General features: G+C 38.5%; 1 protein-coding gene across 1 annotated transcript in view; it reads left to right on the top strand.

Annotated features, from left to right (window-relative positions):
* The window catches only part of rab3gap2 (RAB3 GTPase activating protein subunit 2 (non-catalytic)), a 97414-nt gene that overhangs the window by 68625 nt on the left and 4866 nt on the right, over positions 1-23923 (top strand). The window contains exons 25-32 of the mRNA XM_060831448.1: positions 4697-4870; positions 8427-8533; positions 10506-10572; positions 14777-14847; positions 18296-18331; positions 21390-21464; positions 23184-23402; positions 23757-23846. Coding sequence (XP_060687431.1) covers positions 4697-4870; positions 8427-8533; positions 10506-10572; positions 14777-14847; positions 18296-18331; positions 21390-21464; positions 23184-23402; positions 23757-23846 — 839 coding nt within the window. The remainder of the gene's footprint in view (positions 1-4696; positions 4871-8426; positions 8534-10505; positions 10573-14776; positions 14848-18295; positions 18332-21389; positions 21465-23183; positions 23403-23756; positions 23847-23923) is intronic.

The raw sequence follows: 23923 nt of genomic DNA on the forward strand, positions 1-23923 counted from the left end.
ATTTCAAAAAGAAAAGATACTTAACAGTGTAAGTATTGGTCATATAGAAAGTGAATCTGGGGAGTTAATAATGAAGGATAAAGAGATGGCAGGTGAATTGAACAGCAGATTACATTAGGGAGGGTACAAGTAATATCTTGGAAATAGCATCTGCGATCGAAAAGGAGGAAGGAGTTGAAGAAAATTACAATTACCAGGCAAGTCATTCCTGATTTAATTTTATCCTAGGGTAGTGCATGAGATGTTGATGCATTGATTTTAATTTTTCCAAACTCCGATTTGTGGAAAGTTCCTTTAGATTGGAGACTAGTTAATATAACTCCTTTTATTTAAAAAAGGCAGTGAGGCAGGAAAGTATGAGTCTGTTAGCTTAGCATCTGTCATGGGGAAAGTACTGGAAGCTGCTGTTAAAAATGTAATAACACGATATTTGGCTAAGTTCAAGGTAATCAGGTAGAGCTAACATGGCTTTGTCAAAGGGAATATGTTTTACTAATTTATTGGAATTTCTTGAAGTAACTTATGAGCCAGTGGATGTAGTGCACTTAGATTTTTGGAAAGGAGTGTGATTAATATTCCACATCAAAAATCATTATGGAAAATGAAAGTTTTTGGTGTTTCGGTGGGGGTTGGGGTAACAAATTGGAATGAATAGAAGATTGACTTGTTTATAGAAAGGCAGGAGTAGGAAATAAATGGGTCTTTATCAGTCTGGTGGGCTGCCACATGTGGTGTGCCATGGGGTTGTGCTTGTGCCTAATGCTCATTAGTTGTATGAAGGACCTGGACGAAAGAGCTGAAAGTAAGATAGATAAATTTGCTGATGACACAGAGATAGATAGGAAACTGAATTGTGAAGAAGACAAAAGGAATCTACAAAGGGACTTCGATGGATTGTGAGCAGGTAACAAACTGGCAAATGGGGAACAATGTGGAAAATTGAATTGTCTATTTTGGCAGAAACAATGAAAATGAAGTGCGTCATCCAAAGGTGAGACGTTGCAGAACTTGGAGATGCAGAGAGATCTGGGGGTCCTAGTGCATAAGGTTACCATACAGGTAGAGCAAGCAATTGGGTAGGTAGGATTTTGCTTTAATGTCTCATCCAAAAGATGACACCTCTGGTAGTTCAGTGTTCCTCTGCATTAGACTCCATTTAATTTTTATTTTAGTTCTGCAGTTGAATAATAAGCGGATTAAAAATTTGTTTTACTGTTTAAGCATGTTGTTATGCCTTGGATCTATAGTGTTAATAACTTTTTGACAAGCAATTAAATGTGATGGTTTAGCTATAATTTACCTTGAATTGCTATTTTGATCCAACTCTTGAATTATGATGTGTTATGATTCTATGTTGCAATTCTAAGCAAGTAATTTAGGAGCTAATAAGAAAATATAGGTAAGGATGACCATTCATGCCAACTTGTCAATTTTCAGTTATAAAAAACACAAACTTGTTCACTCCTTGGCACCTCCTCTGAACTGCAGCATCTAATTCCTACCAGAAATCGTGGGAGTGTTTAACAACACTTGTGCTAGCTTATTGGTGCAAATTGGGTGTTGCTAGTAAATTTCCATTGGTTTCTACCTTGCTACCTCCCTTAAATATTGCTATTGCATTAACCTCCCACCAGTTCAGTGTTAATTCCAATCCAGTTCTGATCCTCAAATGCATAATGCCAGGGCTCAGTTCACACATTCCTCAGTTTTGCTTCCAGTATTCTGGAGTGAGTGATGTTTAGATCCAGCAGTTCGATCAGCTTTGAGATCTGTTTGTTTTTCACGAATGTATACACATTCATTTGGACATTCTCTCTTTCAGTATTGCCTGCACATTCAAACTGCCTGTATGATCTGCCTGTAAAGCATATAAAGCAACACTTTTCACTGTACCTTGGTATACATGACAATAATGAATCAAATCAAACTGTGTTCTACTGAAGTAAGACTGCTGCAAAGCAGTCATTTAAAAATACACTGGTTTGCTTTGCAGTGTCTTTTTTACTGACTTTGTCAGATCTTTTTATTTTTGCTGGCCAAACATAATTAAGAAGAGGATTCTGCTCTTGCTGTCACAGTTACCCAGTGTCCTATTTGATCTGGAACGTTTTGAGTTTACATGGACTTGTGATTCAATGAATGAAATTTGTATCTTAATTTATAGATTTGAAAGTATGTCTATGAAAATCCAATTTGGCCTTTTTAAAATTGTTCTAAATTTCACCCATAGGGAAAATTGATAGTGAAGAATTTGTTATAGGCAAGTGTGTGCAAATGGATTTTTCCTATTTCATAGCATATTTTAAAAGCAGTGCTGGATATTAACATAAAAGCAAACAAAATTGAGGTGAAGAAATAACAAAATGCTATGTCACTCATTCTCATTTTTAGCAAAGTCATTAACATGCTGGCTAAATTGCTATATTACTCAACCAGGCATGAATGTGCTTTATTCCATCTTGCTTGCCTCTATAGAATTTGGTTAGATTTGTTTTAATTGATGCTGTTTTAACACTACAGTGCATTTCCTGTAGGTAAACTTTCAATGCTACAATGGAGCTAGTTACAGGATTTTGACCTAACAACACTGAAGAATTGGCAGTAAATTTGATCAAGTATGGCATTGAGGAACCCTAGCAAAACTAGAGTTAAAGGGAATTGGGGATCAGTATAATTTTTGCTGGTTGGAGTGATGTCTGGTACAAAGAAAGATGGTTGCTGTCAGTGGAAGTCAGTCATCTCAACTCCAGGATACCTCTGCAGGAGTTCCTCTGGGTGCTGTGCCCAGCCCAACCATCTTCAGCTGCTTCATGTCAGAAGTGGGGATGTTTACTAATGATTGCACTATTCATGACGACTTAGATACTGAAGCAGTCCATGTCTAAATGCAGCAAGACATGGACAATATACAGGCTTGGACTGACATATAGCAAATAATATTTGTGCCAACTGGTGTCTGGCAATGTGTATCTCTACCAAGAGACAGACTAACCCTGACCCCTGGATATCTAATGGCATTATAATTGCTGAATACCCCACATCAAAATCCTGGGAGTTACTATTAATCAGACCCTGAACTGACCTAGCTATGTAAATACTACTTCCACAAGAAAAAGCCAGAAGCATGGAATCCTGCAGGAGGTAACTCATTGACTGACCGGCTCCCAGCGCATTCCCACCATCTGTGAGGCAAAAATCAGCAGTGTGATGAATTCTCTCCATTTGACTGAATGACTGCACTATTAACAGCAGTCAAGAAGCTTGACACTGTCCAGGGCAAAGCAGCTTGCTTTACTGATACTATTACCTCAAGCATTCTTACATTCCACTGTTAATGCATGGTCGCAGCACTGTATAATTCAAGAGTTACCAGGAGAAAGCGGGAGAATGTGGTTGAGAAACTTATTAATCATGATTCATGTCAAAACAGTCACACTTGGGTCTATTTCGTTGTTCATCTCCATTGTTCAGGATGGAGATATGTGTGGAGCTTCCTCCTCAGTAAATTGTTAAATTACCCATCGTCATTCATGACTAGTGTTATGAAGCTGTAGGTTTGTACTCTTTTGAAAGAGTGAAAGCTAGCAAGGACTGACTGAAAGCATAGTGTGCTGAACAGTTGAAAAATATAATATTTGGTTGTGAAACAAATAGCTGGAGCTACATTGCCATGGTACACAAAATTCTAATTTGGCCAATCAGTTTAAATTATGTCCCAAGATCCCAAAATCCAATCTAATTTGAATTTTTATGTTTTGATGACATCAGGCCACTGAGACAGCCCGATGTTTTGGGGTATATAAAATTGGGTACTTTGAACAACTGGGACAAACAGCAAAGAGCAGTCAAGCACCAGCCGACTGCAGCAGAAGACCAAAGAAAAGATGACCCAGAAAAATCTACAGAGGAAAATCCAGAAAGGAGAACCAACACAGCTGGCTGGATTTGAAACTTGATTTTTTTTTTGTAAGCCTTAATCGGTGTTTTTGTCGGTATTGTAGAGTGGGAGGTAAAAGATAGTTTTAAGAAAGGAGTTGTAAATGGTTGTTGTCTAATGTTCTCTTTTGGACTTCAAGAATAAAATTGTTAAATTTTTTTCTTTAGTGATATTTGGGATTGTTCTTTGCCACTCGCAATTTAACAGATTATGAGGCAAAGTGAGTCTTTCTGCGTGTCTGGTTTAAATTATCAGAGGAATTTACCTCATAACACCAGATATGGTAGGACTACAAAGATTAGATCTGGTTTGTTGGTTGTGGAATAGATTTCAATGTCTGTTGCTTGTTGCATGTGGTGTTGTGGTACACGAGTAGTCCTGTGTTGTAGTTATGTCAAGTTGACTCCTAACTTTTAGGTCTGCCTGATGCTGATTGTGACATGGGAATCTGCACTTCATTAAATCAGTCTTTTCATTTGCCATTCTCAAACACAGCAAATTACATGACAAGTTAACTTCTTCCTTTTGTGTTAACCTGTTTGCAGCATTCATAATTGGTTCTGATTTATTGTAGACTCTGACTTCAATGTTTATGAAATCCTCGATTATAAGTAATCTAGCCCCCTGAAAATATTGAACAGTAGTGTTTTGAGCCTGTTAAAAGAAGTTATATTTTCAAAAGGTTTTGAATTTCATTAACTCATTTATGTTTCTGAAATTTATTGTCATTAACCGTCTGTATTCCTTTGTCTTTCTCAGGAGTTGTTGCTGATGGAGTGGCAAAATGGGTTTTCAACCTAAATCTTGTTCCGAGCATCTTGAAACAGGCCCATCAACCCAAGAGATTAGAGAATGCAGAGGAACGAGTGGAAGAAGAGAACAGAGTCCCTGTGAGTGAGAAGTACAAAGAGCTTGACCTAGAAAGGATACTTGGTAAGAAGAGTGTTTATTAATTTCACTGGAACACTAATGAATATATTGCTTGATTATCAGGTGTAAGGTTATTAAGAAAAAAAATTATAATCTATTAGACTATTCAAGTATTGTACATGAAACAGTCAGTGTAGGACAGTGACTTTTTAAAAAATTTCTAGTTGCAAGATAAAATAAATTGTTTCATGGCACATTGCACATCCCAGAAGCAACTCCTCGGCCAGTGTTCATGATGCGCAATCCACCAATATTTAGCTTATTGTCCAGCAGAGTAAGTGAGTGGTCAGTCTCCTACCAATTCTCTATGATGGATACACTGTAACTAAACCTAAAGAGAATGTAGAAGACAACCAAAAAAGAGAAAATGCTGGAAAATCTCAGCAAGTCTTGCAACATCCGTAAGGAGAGAAAAGAGCTGATGTTTCAAGTCTAACAGCTTTGACAAAGGGTCAGTTAGACTCGAAATGTCAGCTCTTTTCTCTGCTTACAGATGCTGCAAGACTTGCTGAGATTTTCCAGCATTTTCTCTTTTTTGGTTTCAGATTCCAGCATCCACAGTAATTTGCTTTTATAGAGAATGTAGAAGAGCCTGAGTTGCTATTATTGATTGCTTGAAAGATTGACCTTCCAGTTGAAGAGGGTGGCAGGGGTGGGGAAGCATGCGACTAAAGTCTGATGGATAGCTAGCCCATGGCTTTTTCAACCAGCTCTGATTCATTCTTTACTGTATGGTAGATGGTTCAGGTGCCTGCTAGCACAACCACTTTTTGTGCCTTTTGAGTTTGGGTCTTAATTTCATCCCTGCTGTCATAATATTGTCAGTGGGCATGTGTTTTTTTTCACAAGCTTTGAGAAGTGGGAAGCATATCACCTGTGTGCAGCAGGAGCAAACCCCTGCTGCCCACCTCCTAAGACACCAAGAAATGGCATGTCTTACTCCCAGCTTCCCAGTGATGATGAACAAACAACCATATTTCAAAGTCAGGGTGGTGTATGGCTTTTGAAAGTTTTAAGCAGTCATGGTGTTTCTGTTCATCATCTGCTGTTGGCCCTTTTAGGTTGTACAGATTAACTTTGAAAAAGTTGGAAAGCTTGAATGACTTGCTGCATTGCATCTTATAAATGGTTTACACTGTAGTCACACATCTATGGTGGAAGGGAGACTAATCAAGAGTTGTGGGCGGCACGGTGGCACAGTGGTTAGCACTGCTGCCTCACAGCGCCTGAAGACCCGGGTTCAATTCCCGACTCAGGCGACTGACTGTGTGGAGTTTGCACATTCTCCCCGTGTCTGCGTGGGTTTCCTCCGGGTGCTCCGGTTTCCTCCCACAGTCCAAAGATGTGCGGGTCAGGTGAATTGGCCATGCTAAATTGCCCATAGTGTTAGGTAAGGGGTAAATGTAGGGGTATGGGTGGGTTTCGCTTCGGCGGGTCGGTGTGGACTTGTTGGGCCGAAGGGCCTGTTTCCACACTGTAAAATCTAATAGTGGGCGGCACGGTGGCACAGTGGTTAGCACTGCTGCCTCACAGCGCCTGAGACCCGGGTTCAATTCCCGACTCAGGCGACAGACTGTGTGGAGTTTGCACGTTCTCCCCGTGTCTGCGTGGGTTTCCTCCGGGTGCTCCGGTTTCCTCCCACAGTCCAAAGATGTGCGGGTCAGGTGAATTGGCCATGCTAAATTGCCCGTAGTGTTAGGTAAGGGGTAAATGTAGGGGTATGGGTGGGTTGCGCTTCGGTGGGTCGGTGTGGACTTGTTGGGCCGAAGGGCCTGTTTCCACACTGTAAGTCTAATCTAATCTAATCTAATTTTGCTTGTCACGGTGGGAAATATTTATTCAAACACCTTTTATTTGTGGAAAGTATTTGAACAGCCAGGTAGTGAGATGTTAGCCACATAGATGTGATCTCTTGATATGTCCTTGTGGGCAAACTATTTGTTGGCCTAGTTAGATTTCTGATTAAAGGTGAGCCCCTTGACAACCTTCCTGCTAAGCTGTGTGGCTGTGCAGATACTGGGAAGCACCATGCATGTCAGTTCCGTTGCGAGTCCAGGTAATCTGCAAATGCTGTAACTGATGGAAAAAGCCATTGCAGCTCTGACTCTTCATCTTCAGCCACTTCACTTTGGAAAGAAAATCTTGCAGGAATAACAGGCCTGCAATGGTAACAGGTTGATCTTGTGTTTATCTTGCTTTCATCATTACTACTTTTTAATGTTTGTATCTGTACTTTAGTTAATATAAATTAGAATTTAAAAGAATGAGTGGGGTGATTTTATCGAATCATATAAAATTATGAAGGAAGTAGATTAGGTAGAAGCAGGAAGGTTGTTTCCACCGGTGAGTGAAACTAGAACTAGGGAGCATACTCTCAAAATACGGGAGAACAGATTTAGGACTGAGTTGAAGAGGAACTTCACCCAAATGGTTGTGAATCTGTGGAATTCCCTGCTCAGTGAAGCAGTTGAGGCTATGTTATTGAATGCTTTTAAGGCAAAGATAGATTTTTGAACAGTAAAGGAATTGAGGGTTAAGGTGAGCGGGTGGGTAAGTAGAGCTGAGGCTATGAAAAGATGAGCCATGATCTTATTGAATGGCGGAGCAGGCCCGAAGGGTCAGATGGCCTAGAAGCAGGTGTAGTTCTTATGTTCTTCATAAGTATCACTTTGTAACTTTCAACATTAGTTGCATGATGTTGGAGTGCAACTTTGCTGATTTGTTTTTAATTTGGAATTTTTTTCAAAAAAAAGACTAAAAGGGGACTAAGCAAATTGTACAGATGCACATTTCACAGATGATCTGGCTATGACAGAATTTTATAGTAAATTTTACAAGGAAAATTCCCCCTTCCTGTCAGGTTTTTCCTCTCGGCTGACATTTTTCCATCCTGGCATCATCCTCCTAAGTCTCTTTTGCATGATTTCTGCCTATTGACATCATCTTCTAATATGGTGATTGGATTTACATTATCATGCTCGACCTGTGGTTTAACGATTGCTGTATATAGTTTTAGCATAATCCTTCAACTTCTATGCTCCATCCCTCAGCTAATAAAATAATGCATGCTGTTTGCCTTCTTAGGCACCTTACTTGCCCATCTAACTCCTTTTAAGGATCTGTAGGCATGAACTCCAAGTCCCTCTGCTTTGTCTTGCTAGTGTCTTCTATTTATTGTGTGTTCCCTTGTTACAAGTTTCAGGGTGGATTTCCTCACAATTTACAAGATTGCATTTTATTTCCCATTTTACTGCAATTTACCATGCCATCGATATTTTCCTGTAACCTAAATCCTTTCTCACCACGGTCAACCACATGACTCATTTTGTATCTTCGCCTTGTGCAAACATCTTTATCATAGCCTCGACATTTGAGTCAAAATCGTTATTTTAAGATTTTTCTCAATGTATATATGCCGTCTTTCTGAATGCTAGACTAATTGGGACATCGGAATTATGTTTTTATGTAACTGATGTTATCTGCTTTAACAGAGAAAACTGATTCTTAGAATGCTAGTTTGTGGGGTTTTGTTTTGTTTAAAATGTTTTTATTATTACAGAGTTGCTCCGGTTGGCTTATGAGCGATTCCCCTGCAGTCTAGAATCTGATGCTCTTCATGCTCATTGTTGTTGGGAATATGTAGTGCAATGGAACAAAAATCCAGAGGTAAACACAAATCTACAACTCTTCACATTGTATAGATTATAATATTGTGCATTACTAAATTCATCAGATGGCTTCTTTATGTTCTGTTAAAATAACAACTGCCTGAAAGCTAGTGCAGGACAAGTTAAAATTAAGTGTTTATATAAATTTGCAGTCTAGTTTATGTTATAAAAAGACTGAACTAAATAATTGTACTTTAGAGGATAATCATAAATGACAAATATTATTTTCAAGAACTTCCCCATATTGTGTCAATAGTATTTGTCTATAATACCAATTGAAAAATTGTAAAAATATATTTCAAAATACTTGCTCTTAATTGCATAAATAAAAATGCATTCTGAAATTGACTGCTGTTTGCTGCAAGCACATTTGTCTTGGGAAATACAGTAACAGGCACCTCACAGATGCGCATTAGTTTAATGAGCACTCCAAAAGCAAATGATGACTAAGACAGTATTTGAATTTCAATATAACCGAGCCTGAGTTCTCGCTCATAAAATTTATGAGGGAGCATTCTGCAGGCTGAAAGTGCAATATTAAACTTTTCCATTAATATTCTATGCATTTTGGTTAGACATCAAAGTATGCTCAAGCAGCTCTTTTGTTCCGATCATAAAGATTAGATTCCCTACAATGTGGAAAACGGGCCTCTCAGTCCAACCAGTCCACACCAACCCTCCAAAGAGTAACCCACACAGGCTCATTCCCCTCTGACTAATGCACCTAACACTAAGGCAATTTAGCGTGGCCAATTCACCTGACCTGCACATCTTTGGACTGTGGGAGGAAACCAGAGCACCTGGAGGAAGCCCACGCAGACACTGGGAGAACGTGCAAACTTCACACAGTCGCCCGAGGCTGGAATCGAACCTGGGACCGTGGTGCTGTAAGGCAGCAGTGCAAACCACTGAGCCACCATGCCACCCCAAATATGGGGACCTTGCTGAATTGTTGGATTATTTTAGGATCCTCCTCTTGTTGAGCTGACAGTCAAGCTCCACCCCTTTATAAGTTATAAAGGGTAACCCAGTTTTGTTCTTGCAGGCTATCATTTATGTCTCAGTTACATTTTGGGAAGATTGAAGTGTTTTCTTCCATAAGTGTTCCATAACCACCTATCCAATTCCATTTGCTTTTTCTGGCTGCTGTTTAACAAAACTGTTTGAAATGTTGATATTTCTATTGAACCAGTGCAATACTTCCAAATTAATTTCATTACCATCATGAAGACTGCCTATCCATTACTCAGTTACCTCTAAAATTAACAGAATTAATGCTGTCCTTCCATGCTGTGCTCTCCAATTTCAATTCCCCAAACCTTTGTTTGTATTTCACTATGAAGTAAATCCTGCCAATAATTACCCCAGAGCTTGGTTTGTCTTCTAGCCCACCTCCACCTCAAATTTAAAATATCATCTTTGTGTTCAATCATCTTTATAGTTTTGTTCTGACTAATTCCTCTAACCTCCTCTAGCCCAACTACTCTGAAAACTGTTTATCACTTCAATTCTTAAGACTCCAATTCTTCATTTGATCCATCGTTTGTACCTCTTCGTCCAATCCTAAAATATTGAATTCTCACTGGAAACCATTTTCACTTCTCAGCCCTCCCTAACTAGGTTTTTCATCACAACTCCTTGCCTTTCCTCCTTTTGGCTCCATATCTGATTGGTTGTTTATCTGTTAAATATCTGAGTGAACCTTGTTGCTAGTGTCCATAGAGTTTTCAATAAGAAGTTTGTAGACAGTTTGCAATTTACATGATGGCTGCGAATGTGCAGCTATACTTAATACTGTTATTCAAAGGCTTTTCATACTTTGTCTACATTCTGTTTGAATTGCATATAGTTGGTTTGATATCTCTATACAAAAGTATTATTTTATAAATATTTGCCTCTTAAGGGCTTTTTCTATAAAAATTTCAAGCGTGATTTCCCAATATCATCTGTTATTGTCTTTTGGATTGTAGGAAGATCGTTTTTTGAGCATATCTGTGGACCATCTGAAATGCATTGGCAATGCTCATGTTCAGCGTGGTTAGTACTTGCTATTCTGTACCAGACAGAACTCGACTAATATTGTTAAAAGTGTATAAATGCAGGAAATATTAATGTGTCTGAGAACTAAGCACCAGCTAGGATTGGAAACCCATGCTTTAAATCATACCTAGTGATTTCCAATTTTCTTAAACATGCAAATAACTATATTCCACTCAAGGATCTGTAATCTAAACTCTGAACCTAGTTCCATAAGTTCAGTGTTACATCCCTTCTCCTGTTTTTTTTCGACTTGTTCTTGTCTTTGCTGTTAAAAGCTTGCGATCTTTGGGCAACTCTTACTATTTTCCCACGGAATCTTCATGCATATCCTTTTATTGATAAAATGTGATGACTGTTAAGTACTTTAATGATCCATCACAGAATAATAGAGGCCATTTAGTTTTGCAGAAACATCTTCAGAATCACAGGTGGATTTCAGAAGTACTGTGTAATTCTGTTATTCAGCCACCTTTAAACTTGTCAAAGATGTGAAAATAAAGAACTACTGTCTTAACCAGCCAGCCACAACAACCGCCTTCGTCAGTGTTTAAGCAGTTGGCGAGGCAAGAACATGTGTTTTATTTGTACTTGACATTGTCTAGTGTTATTAGCAATGACTTGCTAGCAATAATGCAAGAGGAAAAATGCACTAAAGTGGTTTGAAACTTACTGTTCCAAAAGGTAGTGGTAATTTTATCAGGTGCTGACAGTGGTTAAAAATATCATTGCACGAATAATGTACTGTAGTTGACCTCATCGGCGCCAAAAAAAAATTGCGCAGAGATCTTTGGCTACCTGAGGAGAGGGACCCACTTTGTATTGACTGGCATCAAGGCCAAGAATGGAAGTGGGTGAACAAGATGAATAAGAGGAGATGGAAAGGAGGTGATGTAGGAGCGGAGCTCTAGCTTGATGAATATGGATAAGCTGAGAATGTGGGAGAAATATAACAGTAGTGGCTGACCAGATGATTTCCATTTCAGTGATTGAATGCCCATGTGCCTTGCGTGTTTGGACTTGTGGATGGAAATGGAAGAGGAAACAGGTTTATAAAACTGCTCAGTTTCGAAGAAAAGCTCGAAGAGATTGTTGCTGATGAGGAGGATGATGAACTGATGAATAATTTTAGTCGAGTATTGAGTGCAGTATGGCTTCATATGATCCATTCAGATGAGGCATTCTCCAGATGTTTGTCGGATTAGAGGTCAAATTTCATAGATTCACACTTCTAGTGAGTCCAGCGTGGACTTTGGTCAGGAGGAAAGAAATTGCCTGACAGTGTCCCTTTCTTAATTCAAAAGTCTTGCCTCCCATTTATCACACAACCTCTTTATCAATTTAGTTTCAACAGATCTCTCAGCCCCAGAAATAGTTCTGAGCCTTTTTATAACTAGTGTAAAGATAAGGATGAGGTAGGATAATTTACCACACAAAATGGCTCTTGGTAGTTGGCCAGATTTCACATTGCACTGATCGTTTTGATTGGGATCATGTTTGATATAAACACTTCTGATAACTCAAAGTTTCTGCCACTCTTTTTGTCTATCAATGAGTGATCGCTTCCTTCAGCACAACTTGGGAGAAGACTGAAGTTATCTAATCCTGCTACTGTCTCTACTCTGTGCTGTTCTTTTAACTTGAAGCTGTTTGACGTCTTGACATTCTGCTTAATTGTTTGAATTTATATTTTAATTTATACCTATAACTGTTCACTTTTATGCCCAAAATATTGGAAACCTTTTATTATGCATGTTAGATTCCCTGCAGTATAGAAACAGGCCATTTGGCCCAAGAAGTCCACACTGACCCTTCGAAGAGTAACTCACCCAGACCCATTTCCCTCTGACTAATGCACCTAACACTATGGGCAATTTAGCATGGCCAATCCACCTGACCTGCACTTCTTTGGATTGTGGGAGCATCATTCATCCTTCAGTACCAAAATCATTTGTCTGCTTTCATCACCTCTTGACAGCCACGTTTATGCCATCCATCCTCCATAAGCTCTGGTTTATCCAAAATACTGCTGTGTTTTTATTGTATTATAGTGAATTGCACTGATCTTTGTGCCCTGTTCTCACTGAATTATACTAGCTCCCCATGCTGCCTCAGAGCATTTTAACTTAAAGCTTCCAACCTTGCTACAAATTGCTGCCATTTTCTCTATTATCTTCCAGCCAATACTACTTCCTAGCCATTCATTTCCTTTGACTAACCTTCTGTCCAGTTCCTTCCATTTGCCTCATCACCGTTGATAACCCTAAGATCCAATTATTTGAAAGTGTTTGATTGTCATTTTTATCTTTTCCTCCCCTGACATCTACTTGTCCAATGAGTTTGTGCGCTTGTTTTCATTAACTGCCCTGTGTAAGTGCAAGTCATTAACGTTAGATAATACTATGTTGGGCAAACAGTGAATTGTTTTATCAAAGTGTGCCTACACCCTTAAAAGTGCAGATCACACTTTTTTTCGATTGTTGCTAAAAGAAAACTGCAGATTTCAAACTACAAGCTATAAATCAATTTTATAAATATATATTATTAAAGAAAAGATCACTGCAAAGTTAGAACACAGAAACATAGACTTTTAATATGCAAAAAGAGGTTGTAGGAACACATGATCAAGGGATAGGACAGGAGTAGGCCTCTGAGCCTGCTCTGCCATTCAGTAAATCATGTTTGATCAGATTTTAACCTCAACTCCATAATCCTGCATACCCCAGATCATAATTCATCCCATTGGTAATCTCTGCCTTATAAACACCTACAGATTGTGCATTCACTGCCTTTTTGAGGAAGGGAGTTCCAAAGACTTTTTTTTTCCCTCGTCTGTCTTAAAAGGCAACCCTTTATTTTTAGACTATGACTCCTATTTCTAGATTCTCCCAAGAGGCAACACCTGGTCATGTCCCCGGAGGATCTTTTATGTTTCTATTAAGTCCGTTCTGACTCTTCTAAACTTCATAGAATACAGGCCTAGCCTATTTAGCCGATTTAGTAAGGTAATCTGTTCATTTCATGTAGCAGCCTAGTAAACCTCCTCTGAACTACTGCCAGTGCATGGCCATCCCAGCATAGGTATAGTGACTAGTACAGTACACAATACTCCAGACATGGTCTCGCTAATGAAGTATAACTGAAGCATAACCTCCCTACTCTTTCATTCAGTTCATCTGGCAATAAAACATGACATTCTATTAGCTTTTCTGATTACATGCACACAAATTGTCAAACCTTGAAAATGTATTTTTTTTAACATCGATCAAAAATATTGATCTTTAGGTGATGGCAAGGGGCCAAGAGCAGCAATAGAATTATTTGTATCTTTAAGAATCACCAGCAATATGATGAGCAATATTAGATTACTTACAGTGTGGAATCAGGCCCTTTGGCCCAACAAGTCCACACCAACCCACCAAAGCGCAACCCACCCAGACCCATTCGCCTACATTTACCCCTTCACCGAACACTATGGGCAATTTAGCATGGCCAATTCACCTAACCTGCACATTTTTGGATTGTGGGAGGAAACTGGAGCAAACCCACGCAGACATGGGGAGAATGTGCAAACTCCACACAGAGAGTCGTCTGAGATGGGAATTGAACCCTGGTCTCTGGCGCTGTGAGGCAGCAGTGCCGCTCATATGGAGAAGTCATTTTGACATTGGATTTCTATTTATTTGTTCCTACAAAAGCGATGTGGCATTTGGAGCCAACAGAAAGGCTATTAACTCAACTGGGTAATCTTGTGCAGTAGGAATAGTGGGTGCCTAAACCAGCACAAGAACAATAAAGTGTTGAATAGGAACAATTTTAAGATGTGACAGATTGAGTTCAGCTGAAAACTCAAAAGATGGAGCAAACTAGCAAGGTGAACTGTCAAGTGAAAAAAAACTTCTTAAAAAAATGATTAAATATTAAATATTTCATTTTATCTTAAGTTATAGGCCCCCAAGGTGGGGGCACTGGTGCAGTCCAGGAAATAAAGTAACACATGACAGAACATCATCCCATGTTGCCACAACCCTATTGTTACAAGCATGATTTCAATTGTAGATATTTATAAAACAACATTTAAATATTAAACTCCAGCTTATTTCATAAAATTGAACATTTTAATATTGTTATTCTTTGTAGATGAAATATTGGGTTGAGTCATTGTAATTAGCTACACCTTAGTAAATCGTTGTTTTATTTGCAGGAGTTGCTGTAATGATGTGGAACACCTTTATTGTAAAGAGACTGTCAGCCACTGCTTATCTAATGGATAAGGTAAAGCTTAATATTTAATTTCTATTTTGGTGTTAATCTAATTGCTTAACTACATAAATCATTAATACAAAAATGATGATTAAAAGAAAGATGAAATAGTAAGAAGATCAAGTCGAAAACAATATTAGTGTAACAGATTATAAAATGTTCTTTAGTCTTGAATCAAACTTCCAAAATGTGTTTGAGTAAACAGATATGACAATGTTTCTAATAATGCCAAGAAATGACAGTGTGATGTAGAGCAGAAAAGCCCGTCATGAACAAGAGCACTGTAAACCAACCATAGGATTTGTAAAAAAAACTGTATTTTAGGATTGAACAGAAAATTTCACAAGTAATATTAAAAAAAAATACTTAATTTGAATAAGGATGAAAGGGTAACTAGAGCGAGATTAGGGCCCCTTAAAGATTAGCAAGGCCACTTATATGTGGAACTGTAGGAGATGGGGGAGATACTAAATGAGTATTTTGCATCAGTGTTTACTGTGGAGAAGGATATAGGAGGTAAGAAACGTGGGGAAATAAATAGCGAGAATTTGAAAAGTGTCCCTATTGCAGAGGCAAGCGGGCTGGACATCATAAAATGCGTAAAGGTGGATAAATACCTGGGACCTGATCAGATGTACCCTAGATCTTTGTGGGAAGCTAGGGACGTGCTGGGCCCTTTGCTGAAATATTTGTATCATTGATAGCCACAGGTGAGGTGCCGCAGGATGGAGGTTAGCTAATGTGGTGCTGCTTTTTAAGAAAGTTGGTAAGGAAAAGCCAGGGAACTAAAGACAGTGAGCCTGACATCAGTGATGAGCAAGTTGTTGGAGGGGATCCTGAGGGACAGGATTTACATGTATTTGAAAAAGGCACTTATTGATTAGGGGTTTTCAGTCATAGCTTTGTGGGTGGAAAATCATGTCTCACTAACTTGATTGAATTTTATTGAAGAAGTAACAAAGCGGATTGATGAGGGCAGGGTGGTGGATGTGAACTATATGGACGTCAGTAATTGTTGGACAAGGTTTGGCATGGTAGACAGATTAGCAAGGTTAGATCATGTGGAATACAGGGAGAACTAGTCGTTTGATGCAGAACTGGCTCGAAAGTAGAAGACAGAGGGTGGTGGGGGAGGATTGCTTTTCAGACTGGAGACCTGTGACCAGCGGTGTGCCACAAGGATTGGCGCTGGGCCCACAGTTTGTTTTTTCATTCATGTAAATGATTTGAATGTGAACATAAGAGATATGGTTCGTAAGTTTGGAGATGACACCAAAATCAGCCAAGAAGTTCACTCAGAGTACAATGGGATCTTGATCAGATGGGCCGGAGTGGCAAGATGGAGTTTAATTTTGATAAATGTGATGTGTTTGCATTTTGGTAAGGCAAATCTGGGCAGAACCTGTTTACTTAATAGTCAGGTTGTGGGGAGTGTTACCAAACAAAGAAACCTTGGGGTGCAGGTTCATAGTTCCTTGAAAGTAGAATCACAGGTAGATAGTATAGTGAAGAAGGCATTTGGTATCATTGCTTTTACTTGCCACTGCATTAAGTATAGAAGTTGAGAGGTCATGTTGTGGCTGTACAGGACATTGGTTAGGCCACTTTTGAATATTCCGTTCCATCCTGGCCTCCCTGCTTGTTGTAAAAGATTTATAAGGATGTTTTCAGGATTTGAGGGTTTGAGCTATAGGGAGAAGTTGTATAGGCTCGGGTTATTTTCTTTGGAGCATTGGAAGCTGAGAGGTGACCTTATAAAAGTTTTTTATAAAATCATGAGGAGCATAGGGTGAATAGCCAAGGTCTTTCCCTCCAGGGTAGTGAAGTCCAGAACTAGAGGGCATAGGTTTAAGGTGAGGGGAGAAAGGTTTGAAAGAGACCCGAGAGGCAACATTTCCACGCAGAGGGTGGTGCATGTATGGAATGAGCTGCCAGAGGAAGTGGTGGATGCTGGTACAATTGCAACATTTCAAAAGGCAACTGCATGGGTATATGAATAGGAAGGGTTTAGAGGGAATAACGTCCAAATGCTGCAAATGTGACTAGGTTAATTTAGGATATCTGTTTGGCATGGACGAGCTTGACTGAAGAGTCTGTTTCCGTGTATACAGCTCTGTATAACCCACAATTTGTCAAACTGCATGATCTTTGTTTTTGTTGCCATCTAGTGGACATTTTCATTTAAATCAGTGATGTCTGAAATTTTACTGGTGTACTAATTAATAATTGAAAATGCGTTGCTGGTTAAAGCACAGCAGGTCAGGCAGCATCCAAGGAATAGGAAATTCGACGTTTCGGGCATAAGCCCTTCATCAAGAAGCCCTTCCTGATGAAGGGCTTATGCCCGAAACGTCGAATTTCCTATTCCTTGGATGCTGCCTGACCTGCTGTGCTTTAACCAGCAACGCATTTTCAACTGTGATCTCCAGCATCTGCAGACCTCATTTTTTACCTCTTACTAATTAATAATGTTGAGACTGAAATATTAGCAGTATACTTCATTGCCATGGGATAACAATACTAGTTGTATCTTTGGACTGTTGTTTAGATGTAAAGGATTTTATTTTTGTACATCTCGGTCAAACGACAATATCCTGTTGCTCCAGTGAGTAGGTGCTTCTGAATTGCTGTAATGCCACTGACTGTCTTTGTTATAGACCAGGCCAGACCCCCTCAAAACTTTTCAAGAAAGTAGCCCAGACTCTAACTTTGCTAATTGTTTTAAGCAGGTGTAAGGCAGATATTCTAGGAGGGATGCAGTTAGTCAAACCACTTTGTTTCAAACAGAATTTATGTACAAGATTGCCAAATTAAACATAAACAAAAGAGAACAGAATAACTTAGTCTATCTGAAAACCCAACAGGTTAGCTCAATTTAATGATGCTGTTCCAATACATGCTACAATCCCCATAGACACTCATTGGCACAAAAGGTAAAATCAAACACACGGTCTCACAGGAGAGAAGTCAGAGAGAGGGAGGATCAGCATGGACCTTCCTCTCTTGGGTCCAGTAGCTGCACAATGCCTGACTACTTCCAACCAGAGAAAAGCTGAGCTGGGAGAACTGGCCACTCCCCTTTCATTGTACAAGTATTTTTTTTTCCAAACATTCGAAAGTCTTTTTCTTGAGGCAGTATCTGTTAGCTATAACCAAACCGGCCTCAAAACCCTTTAAGCTTAGACTTTTCGAAGTCTGTGTCTTTTCCGACTTCTCTTGCAGGGAAAAAAAACCAAAAACAACATAACCTTGGTAAAGGAGCATCATCATTACATCTTACATCCAGATCTTGTAGGTAGTAGCATCACTAAAGTAAATTGTCAGATCTTCATTCCAGCTTTCCCTGGAGCACTTGAGTTTGTTACATGCTAAGTAATTGAACGATGATAAGGTTTCTTGTCATTCAACTTTTATTGATGAAAAGCGTTAATGCCTCTTTTCAATGTTGTTGTTTTAATAGGTTGGCAAGGCGCCAAAAGACAGACTGTGCAGAAGAGTGAGTATTTTCAAAAGATTGGGGAATGCATTAATGAATCTTCAGTGGTCTTAGAAACCTTTCCTGCTTTTCTTTGTTTACTTTGAATTGAAGGTATGGGACAGCCTAGTGGTGTTACCATATATCCAGGTATGTTCTGGAGGCCCAAGTTCAAATCCCATTGTGACAAATGGTGAAATTTGAATTCAATACAAATCGTGAATTATGAATCTAATTATGACAATTGTTGATTGTCAGAAATATCCATATGGTTCACTAATGTCCTTTTAGAGAAGGAAACTTACTTGGTCTGGCCTAGACATAGCAATGTAATTGATTCTTAACTGCCCTCTGACCAATTAGGAATGAGCAATAAATGCTGGTCTAGCCAGTGATGCCCTCATCCTGTACATTAGGATAATATAAATCAAGTTTTGGGACCTGAACTTGAATCCAGTCGAGAGAGGTGGAGACTAATTTTTTTTCTTACCTGGAAAGAGAAGAAAGAGAGATTAACCTGCAGTGTTTCAATCAGCTTCACTGCCCAATAAATTGCACAATTGTACTTCATATCACAGAGACAGAGAGCTGAATCAAACAGCCTTTCGACCTCCGTATTTGCAAAATGGTAAAATTAAACTGTTGAAGACATCCAAATAGTCACTTCAGTAGTTCCGAACCAGACTTCATGAATAATTAATCTCGACACCAGTTTTAAGACTTAAAAAATTTATTAAATAAAATCTAACATTATTATTGAGTAAATTAGACAGCAACGCAAATGGATGAACATCTATGCTTTAAACCCGAAACATTTTGTTTTCAGCCCCATTCACACAAAAACATGAAGATAAACAACCATTAAAGGGATAAGTAAACAAAATAACAAATCTGGCCAGAATGCATTGGACTCCTTGGCTGTTTTTGCTAAAATGTTGTTCAGGGTCACTTTCTCAGTTCACCCAAGTGAAGTCATTGATACTTCTAACTCCGCTTTCTACCCATTGACCTTCTAGGAACTAATGTATCAGATGAGGCAGGGAGCTTTTAAATCCTCATGTTGTTGAAGCAGCATTCCAAAACTATCTCTCAGAAAACATCGTCTGCTCTGGTTCCGCTCTGATAGACTGTCCCTGAGGCCTCAATCACATCTGCCACCTGTTTGAATACGAGGTCTCCTTCAGACTTGGTGGAACCAATACGCAGGCCAGTCAATGGCCAACTTCTGAATCTCTTTAAATACTGTGCAGTTCCTGATAGTCAGTTTGTCTTTTAGACCCTTTTAATCAAGACCTAGCTTGCAATTAGCCTGCAGGCCTGGCCTCTCAAATAAACAAAGCTTGTCTTCATATGTACTTTTTAATCAAAGCTGTACCAAAGTCAGTCAGTCATTTTCAACTCATTTGATTTCAAAAAAAAAGTAGAAATCATGAAAAAATGGCAAGGGTTCTAACAAGTAGTATATAGAAAGCTTTATTTAAAAAATTGATAACTTTTAAATCTAATTTTGATGCTGAAGTCTTTGATTCAGCTCAAATAAATGTATAACTTAACCCAATGGATTTCTGCCTTTATTTAATATTGAAGTCACATGTGCTGTTGGATAAAACTGTACTGGGTTCCTATGAGAGATGAATGTTCTGCCAAGACTTGCAGATAAATTCGGAAGTGGAGTTTGCAAGCTGTGGCCTTAGCCTTGCACCTTGTGAAGCTCTGCATTCAGCCAACTGAGTGAGTGTTAAAAAAAAAAATCAAAACCAGACAGTCAACATGGCTTTAAGGGCAGATCATGTCTGACAAGCTTAGTTCGGTTTTTCGATGAGGTGATATAGGCAGTGGATGACGGTAGTGCTGTGGATGTTGTATATTTGGATCTATAGTGTCATATGACAGGCTGGTTAGTAAATTAAAAATATTTGAGATTGAGTCCTTTGCAACATGGATTAGAAGTTGGCTAATAGAAGACAGGGAGCTTTTGTAGATGGGCATTTCTCAGACTGGAGAAAAGTTGAAACTAGGGATCGTCGTTGGAGCCCTTGGCTCTTATAATTTATAAAAGAACAATTTGGGAGCAAAGTCTCTGAATATGTAGATGATAACCAAGCTTGGGAGAATAGTGAATTGTGAGGATGACTCTGGGTGACTTCAGAGAGAAATTGATGAGTTGGCCAAATGGGCAGATACCTGGCAGATGAATTTCAATGCAAAGAAATGTAAGGTAATGCATTTTAGTAGAAGAAACTTGAAGACAATATAGGCCAAGTGGTGCAACGTTTGAGGGGAGTACAGAAGCAGAGGGACTTTGGGGTTCATGTGCATAGTTCTCAGAAAGGTGAAAGTTATTAAGAAGGCTTATATGATCCTTGCGTTTATAAATAAGGCATAGAGTATAAAAGTGTAGAAGTGATGCTACACCTCTACAAACCTTATTTAAGGAAGATTGTTAAAAGCCCTCATGAAAGTAAATCTCCTTTGCACTAAAATGATACCAAGAGTGAGGGATTTTAGACACATGGAAAGATTAGAGCAATTGGACCTATTCTGCTTACAGCAGAAGTGTTGACCTTGTTGAAGTGTTCAAAATATAGCGATTTTGACAGGGTGAAGAAGGTTATTCAGTTTCTCCTAGTTGCTATGTTAGTAAATAGGGGTCACAATTTCAAGACGGTCAGCAAAAGAGGTCTGATTGAGATGAGGAGAAACATCTTTACTGAAAGTTATTGGGATTTGGAATGTTCTGCCAATTCTAAAAGCAGTTTTTAAAAGAGGCTGGATATATGCTTGAAAATGATGAATTTAGAGTGCAGTGCAGATAGAGCTGGATAATGGGACTATACCTGGGTAGCTCTTTGGAGAGGTGGTACAGACATGATGGGTTGAATGGCCTCCTGTACTGTAAAATCCTATTACCATGAGCTTGGAATCAGATCACCTGGCCACTCATTCAGCATGGACTTGCGTTTGGGACATTGGGATTGTATGAGGTGAAACATGCCATGAAAATTCTTAAAACAAATGGAAATGCTGATTTGATTTTTAAGTGTCCGATTGTAAAGTTTGATTTTTCTTTTCTGAACAGGATGTTGGCATGAGTGATACCTCCATCACTTCTTTCCTTGGTTCTTGTTCATTGCTCCTTCAAACCTTAATGGAGGTAAAGAAATAGCATTACATTTTAAGAGTTATCATGTTTGGATTAATTTTTACAGATTGTAGAACTGGTCATAGTTAGAATGTTGTTTCTACCTTTTGGGATTTGTATTTCAATCTATATAGCCAATGGGATGGAAATTCCTTCAATTTAGAAGCTGTTGAGATTTTTTTGTATTTGGTCTTGAACAGCCCACCAAATTATTGGTGTGTTTGAGACCAGATAATGGGCCATTATTAACCTGAGTATCCCGAACTTCAACAGGCTGCTGCTGGCAACAATAGGAATTTTAACTGGAATTAAGTAATTGCATGAGTGGGATTTTTAAACTCATTGCTATCTCTTTGAAACCAGGAGTGTTTAATACAGAAGTTGAATGCTAGAGGAAAGGATTAGTTCCCAAGCATAGACGTCTGGTCTCCACAGCAATGGCCATAAACATATATATTGTGAAACATTAGAAATGGATTTTCTAGGGTCATGAGATTGGCTTTAGCATGTGAAAAATGTGAATATTCCAGTCTTGTCTTCATATTATTAAAGACGTGCTTTGACAACCTTGGCAATAGAGTGTGGTAAGTTGTTTTGAAATTAGTCCTAAATTTATATTGTGTACTGTGTAGGTGGAGATGGAAATGAGTGTTTATTTGGGTTTGCAGTGACATTGGAATTCTGCCCTACGATGTTGGAGGTATTAGAATATTTTTAAGGTGGAGGCTGGTAGATACATAAAACCATAGAAAATAGGAGCAGAAACAGACTGTTCAGCCCTTTATGCCCACTCCACTATTCAACATCATTGTGGCTGTTCTGGAGGCCTCGGTGAGAGAAAACATACCCCTCTGTCAGAATGTTATATGTAACATTTGAGAACTTCTTTTATTCATCTAAACTCCAGTGAATACAGGCTCAGTTGACTCAATCTCTCCCCATGTAACAAACCTGCTATCCCAGGAATCAAATTGGTGAAGTTTCACTGCACTCCTCCTATGGCAAGTATCTCGTTGATTCCCTTACCTAATCGTTACTTGGGATTGGTGGGACTGTGGAACACATAATCTTATTGTAAACTGTAATCTTATTGAATGGTGGAGTAGGCTTTAAGAACTGAATGGTTAACTTCTAACTCTCATGTTCCTATGTATCATATGCTCCAAATAAATTTTTATGAGCAAGGTTGACATTTTAAAACATATAAGCATTCTTATGCCATTTTGTGATAAACAATAATAAACCTTCATGATGCATTGTTTACAAAGGGTAAAAAGTATATGTGTAAAATAGCATTTTGTCATATTGTTGTAAAAGACCATGTGAAAACAAAAATTACTGCATTTACAAGTAGAAAATGTAACGTGGTGATTAATTTAATTAAGGCTCTTAAAATTATGAAACTAGATAAGTTGAAGAAAAGCCTTTTATCAAAGGAATTTAAAATTTTTGTTTTTGGGCATGTTTGCAAACAGTTGTAGCAAAAGCATAGATGCCTTTCAAGGAAGCTGGTTAAACACCAGAGGAGAAAGGTAAAAAGGTAGAAAGATTTTGATACAGAGAATAGAGAGAGATTCAAAAGAGGCATTAATAGCAGCATGGATCAGTTTGTTTTTGCTGGATATTGTGTAATTAATTGGAAATATGCTGGTTTAATTGTTTTGTTTATATATTGTTGCAAAGTTTTATGTGATACTAATTTGCCCTTTTTAATATGATCTATGTTATTAGGCTGAAGTTAGCAGTGATGAAATGAAGGAACCATCTCTCGACATAGAAGATACTTGGTCATCTGTGGAAGGCCCAACATCAATAGTGGATCTGGCTCTAGAACAAAGACATGTTCATTACCCATTGGTTCAGCACCACTATATTTTGGCTGTTATTATGCATGGAATAATGCTGTTTGGAATGAAGTCTGTCAAAATATTTAGTCTCTTTGACAGTAAGGTATTGTCCTATTTCTTGTCTAATGTTTTGCAGGCATTTAAAAGTTCTAAGTCCGTTGCTTTACATGTGTTTAACGATTACTTGGTATTTACTTTTCTTAAGATGTAAATCTGAAGACTTATTAATTTGTCCACACAGCACTCATTATGCTTTATTTCCTTCCATGTTCTGTATGTGTATTATTACATATTACTGTTATCTAACCATTCAGTACTGTTTTGAAATGGAAGTGAAGTTGCTTCAAAGGATAAATTAATGAATGAATTTTAAGAATTTTTGCCATTCATAATTGGAAGTTAAAATTGTTGTCCTGAACAAGTAATGTCTCATTTTATGCTGCATCTGTACTTCCAGGGTAAAAATGCATTTTTCAAGGAGCTAACATCAATTCAGCTGCTGCCAAGTGGAGATATGGATCCTAATATAGTGTCTCTCAGACAGCAGGTAAGCAAATCATTTACTAAATTATGGCTCTAAGACTGTCATTTTGAATTATTTGCTTCATTAAATACACTAACAAA

This window comes from Hemiscyllium ocellatum, chromosome 10 (assembly GCF_020745735.1).
Source record: "Hemiscyllium ocellatum isolate sHemOce1 chromosome 10, sHemOce1.pat.X.cur, whole genome shotgun sequence".
Taxonomy (NCBI): Eukaryota; Metazoa; Chordata; class Chondrichthyes; order Orectolobiformes; family Hemiscylliidae; genus Hemiscyllium; species Hemiscyllium ocellatum.